General features: G+C 38.9%; 1 protein-coding gene across 2 annotated transcripts in view; it reads left to right on the forward strand.

Moving 5' to 3' along the window:
- The window catches only part of LOC109543923 (thyrotropin-releasing hormone receptor), a 37,468-nt gene that overhangs the window by 1,852 nt on the left and 30,717 nt on the right, over positions 1–4,899 (forward strand). For both annotated transcript variants that reach the window (XM_019913857.2, XM_019913856.2), the window contains exon 2: positions 4,271–4,548. In XM_019913857.2, the coding sequence (XP_019769416.1) occupies positions 4,324–4,548 (225 nt within the window). In that variant the 5' untranslated portion in view covers positions 4,271–4,323. The remainder of the gene's footprint in view (positions 1–4,270; positions 4,549–4,899) is intronic.

The following is a 4,899-nucleotide window of genomic DNA, read 5'->3' on the forward strand; positions in this document are numbered from 1 at the left end:
AATACGAAAACTCAAACAACAATTCGTCCGCCCTTCACGCAACTTTCGTCAATCACGATTATTATGAGCAATTAAAAGCTCCATTTGTAGGGAGTTTAAAAACGCCAACAACAAGCACTTTGCGCCAGTTTAGAGCAATTGAAATAAGGGAGCCATTCAGAAACCCATTTTCCAGCACCCATTTAACGTCGGATGTCGGATTCCTTTCAGTTGTAGCCGATATTGAGACCAAACATTAGCAGAAGTGTGGTTTTACTCTCTAACGGAGCTCCATTAAAGTGTCCTCGGGGGCCATATAAAAACCCCCCCGAAACACAAGTTTCAAAAGTAATAACACGAAAACGCTAATAGTTAACACCTACAAATTTCAATTACCTTCAAAGGCAAAAATTGGACATGACTTCATTTTTTCAAATACTTCAAAGAATCGTTGAATGGGCCTGACCAATCGAAAGGTTGGGGAGTGTGGGCAAATGTGCCTCCCACGTACAACTCGCTCCAAAATGCGGGCTTCTGCAAGCAAAAAAAGGAGATCTGATTTAATCGCTGGAAACTGATAAAACTGTCCAAAAAATGGCCAAATACATCGAAAAAATCCACTCATCAACAACCGCCAGCTTCTTAAAATTCAACACTTTTTCACGAATAAAACCAAATGTCCCATAAAACCATATAAAACTGACTGGAACATTGCGAGTTCATTAAGTAAAACGAGCTGCTACACGAATAATTAATTTTTATCGGCGCTAAATATAAAAAGCCGATACCCGATTTATCTGTTTGCTGCTGTTTCGGCTTCGGCCAATTAATTTGCAAATGTAGAATTTTGGCCATCGGATTTAAGGGCAATTTGCATTCCATTTGCTCGGGGGCTTTTTAACACGCACCCATAAAAAGGGCCCTTTAAGGTGCAAAAGGGAAATCTCGCATAGTAGCTAACCAGAGGGTTGTGCAGTAATCCCTTTCGAAATGGACCCGAAAACGCTTTTTATTTCAGGTATTTTGGATGAGCTTTCGTAAATAAGGGTCAAGTTTCTTGCGCTGGACGCAATGAATAATAAACTGTTATGAATGGGAATTGCGATTGCTGAGCCGTAAAATGTGCCTACATTGTTGATTGGGATAGACTTATGTCCACAGGGTGTCCCGTTAGGACATGATGAAAAGCATAATTTTGAGCGTCCATAGGAAGGCAAACATTTTTCTCAATAAAAGTGAGGTCAAATATTTTTTTTTGATCCACAGAATGTAGCAGTGCCCTTTTGATCATGTCCTCTCTATATATCAACTAACTCAAATCGTCCACTCCACACAGAAAGTTAAATACGGCGCAAAATATTCCAACCTGACGATGATTTATATGAGATAGATTATTAGGACAATTTATTTGTCCCACGCAGTGCTTTCGCTTTTTTAGCTCAGTAATATGATGGATAAATCAGAAAATTAGGAGTCGCCCTCCTTTCTATTCGTCTTAATGCGTCAAGATTTTTCCTCGTTAGTCTTGGAGATTGGCTCCTTAAAATACCCCTCATCGTCTGGAACCAGAAGGACGCCCTTTATGTCCGGAATGGCCAGTTTCCATTTGCTGGCGTGTTTTTCTAAATTGTTTCCAAACATCGTGATTTGCCCTCAGACGCTCAACGATCATTTATATAATTGAGAGCTTTTTTCGGTTCCCTCAAGTCGCAGCAACTTAGTGTTTAAAATTTTCCTAGAAAGCTTGTGTTCAGGATTTTCAAACTAGTTATTCACTTGATTCTTCGAAGCTGATCTAAGATAGAACTTAATGAATGTTCCGATCCAAGAATTGCTTATTTTTATAGATCCCAGGAAACAGGAATTATTCATTCACAAAACTGTCGCATCCATCAAAGCCTGGGCTAATTATAAAACAGTCGCACTTTGAAGATTCGCAATTTAAAAATAAATCAAACTATCTGATAAAGCACATTCCAGGCGAACTTTTTAATTGATCTGGTTCATCTGGATTTATTCGCTCTTTTATTGCGCTGTTGTCGATTACGAGCTGGTATTCAATGCTTGAGACATTTCCTTTTAATTAAAAAGAACTTTTGTTTGCAAAAATTTTGTGAACAACTTTGCGGAAGTTTTTAAACTCGTTGAAAATAATCCTGGTTCCAAAATTGGTCAATTTTCGGGCTTTTGGGCACTTCTTTGGCAAACTTTTCAAAAACCTTCTGTGGCTCGCAGACTTGCCACTTTAGGGAAAAGTGAACACCAACGTTTTTGTGAGCTTTGAGCGTCTCTATTCAGTGGCGTGTGCAAAATCTCGAAAGGTTTGTTTCGGAGAAAAAAATAAAATGTGAAATTCGTAAAGCTTTGAAGAATTTTTCAAAAATTTTTTTTTCAATTTCAATTTTTTTTTAGAATTTTCCAAAAAAGTTTTAAAGAAAAATTCCCCACTGATCTAGGGGAGAAATATATGGGGGTTGGCACCGCAAACCTCCATAAACCCTTCAAATCTCCATCAAATGTGCCCACTTTCTCATACAGACAAATTTTCTTGAGTATTTCGACAGATTTGATCCCAATTGGGCGCAATAAACCTTTGAAGGGGGATATTTTCCCCATTACCATTACTCACTTAACCCCATATGTAAATGAGTAAAAAATGAAGGTGCAATTTTTTCATCTTTGATTGCTTTGTTGATTGCTCCAAATGTTGTAAATTCGGCCTGTCAAAAACGGAAATTTTTTGGAAATTTCTCCAAAATTGAGTAAAAAATAAAAAACCGTCAATTGCGGGCTTAATGGGCAATTTAGCCCCTTTTTTGTGCACTTTGAGCTCGTCTAGCCAACGGCGCTCTCAGAAATTGTCGATCGTTTTTGGTTTGGAAGATATCTGCGATTTTTTCCTTGAAACAACATATTTGGCTTTTTCTCCCAAATCAATAATCCGACTGTCCGAGAAAAAATATCGCCAGATACATGTGGACTTTCCACACATTTTAGCAGAGCAGCATTTTGCGTTCACGAGCTTCATTTGGGAGATAAAAACCATATACTGCAAAAACCGCTGGAAATTGTGGCCAAAAGAAATTCTTGTCTCAAGAATTTTCATCTCTAGAGTGCCAGCTGCGAAAAAATGCAATGCCAAAGTGAGTTCGCTTGTTCTGCAAAAAAATCCCCAGTGAATTAGGGGGAAAAACTGAAAATCCAGTACAGACTCTCATAGCAGCTGAAACTTCAAACTTGCATAATCACCCCAAATCCCCATCAAATGCCCTCATATTTCGACAGATTTAGCCCCAACTGGGCGCAATAGGGGGGGAAATTTCCCATTTAACTCCATCTAAATGAGCGAAACCAATTGATGGTCAATTTTCGGAATATCTTTGCTTAGAAAGTGAAAATCTGTTGCAAAATTTGCTTGCCAAAACTTGGCAACGTTTTGCAGGAAAATCCAAAAACCGTCAATAGCAGGATTTCTAAGGGGGAAACGAATATCAAGTTTAGACCCAAAATGTGCGATTAACCCATGGGACAGCTTCATTTATTTAGGCTGGATTTAGGAATGTTCATTTCGATGTCGGTCATTGGCTATTTTAAAGTACCCAAACAGCAAATAAAACTAAGCAGGAAAAAAACAAATCACCGGCCTGTCCTGTTCCTGTCTGTAATGTGTTAATCATCCGAAAAAAACGCGGAGAATTTTGGCAAATTTGCGTTTTTCCCCCGTTAGATGTGACGCCAAAGTGATTCCTGGATTACAATTCCACACGCTATTTTCGTTATCGCATCAGTTAATTAGCCGGTCCTCCTATAAAATATTGGCGCTTTTAAACAGTTGTATGCTGGCTTTTGTCAATATTAACGTGGCCACGCAGGATTAATGTCGGCTTTACATTTTAAAATCATTGTTTTCTCAGTTGCTCAAAACGCGTCAACTGAACATGCGAATTGTTTTTAAAAACTCACTACATACATCACTTGACAGGTCTATCTTTAGGAAAAATAACGCTAATTTTCGCGAATTGCTGCCCGCAAAAGCGAAGGTTTTCATTTTTTCCTTCTGCAATAGTGGTAATTATCCATAATTTATTTACCAGCACGTATCGATAAAAGGCCAAACCTTCCCGACTATTATATTGCGAAATAACATATCTAGTCAGAAAGTGTGTTATTATCATTAATAATCACGCTTTACAATAAATGGAAGAAATCGCTAATAAACCTTTCAAGGAGCTAAAAACATACACCCACACGCACTGTTTGCACAATAAAATATTTGTTTCAATGTTTGCAGGGCGGGCGTTCGCACTTAACCGACAAATGATTTAAAAACAAACGAACTATGACATGATCGCGCACATTTCGGCGCTGGCCACGCCCCTAACCTTAAACGTCAGCGTCTACGCATCGGATGTGAACGCAACCACCACCAACTACCTCTACACGAGCGTGACGTCAGACGCTGTAGCCAATGGCAGTCACGGGCAGTTCGGCAACAACGCCAGCTATAATGGCAGTTTGGACTACGCCGGTAGCTCGATGTTGCCCAGCTATATCCGGACTACGTCAGTGGTAAGAGTTAGTTTTATTAAATTAGTTTTTCTATATGGGAAGCTCAATAATGAGAAAATGCTAATTTTTTTCAAAATATCTGAAAAATTCGCTCCTTGTTGCCAACCGTTTACTTGGGAAGTCAAATTCGACCAATGCGAGGGAAGATTAAATGGTATTTGATATAGTTTCAATTTAAATTGAAACGCTGAGAAACATTGGCTTAAAGGCGCTTCTTTGAGGGTTAATAGAGTGGAGTTTTCTCTATCAAAGGGGGTAAAAGCAACGCTTCTACTCGGTCTGCCTTTTGAGCAGGAATTTTTCGAACACACTTGGTTTTGCTGGGTTTCAGTGCAATTTCAACGCTGGAGT

This window comes from Dendroctonus ponderosae, unplaced genomic scaffold, assembly GCF_020466585.1.
Source record: "Dendroctonus ponderosae isolate FM_Combo_2020 unplaced genomic scaffold, Dpon_F_20191213v2 Dpon_F_20191213_7, whole genome shotgun sequence".
NCBI lineage: Eukaryota > Metazoa > Arthropoda > Insecta > Coleoptera > Curculionidae > Dendroctonus > Dendroctonus ponderosae.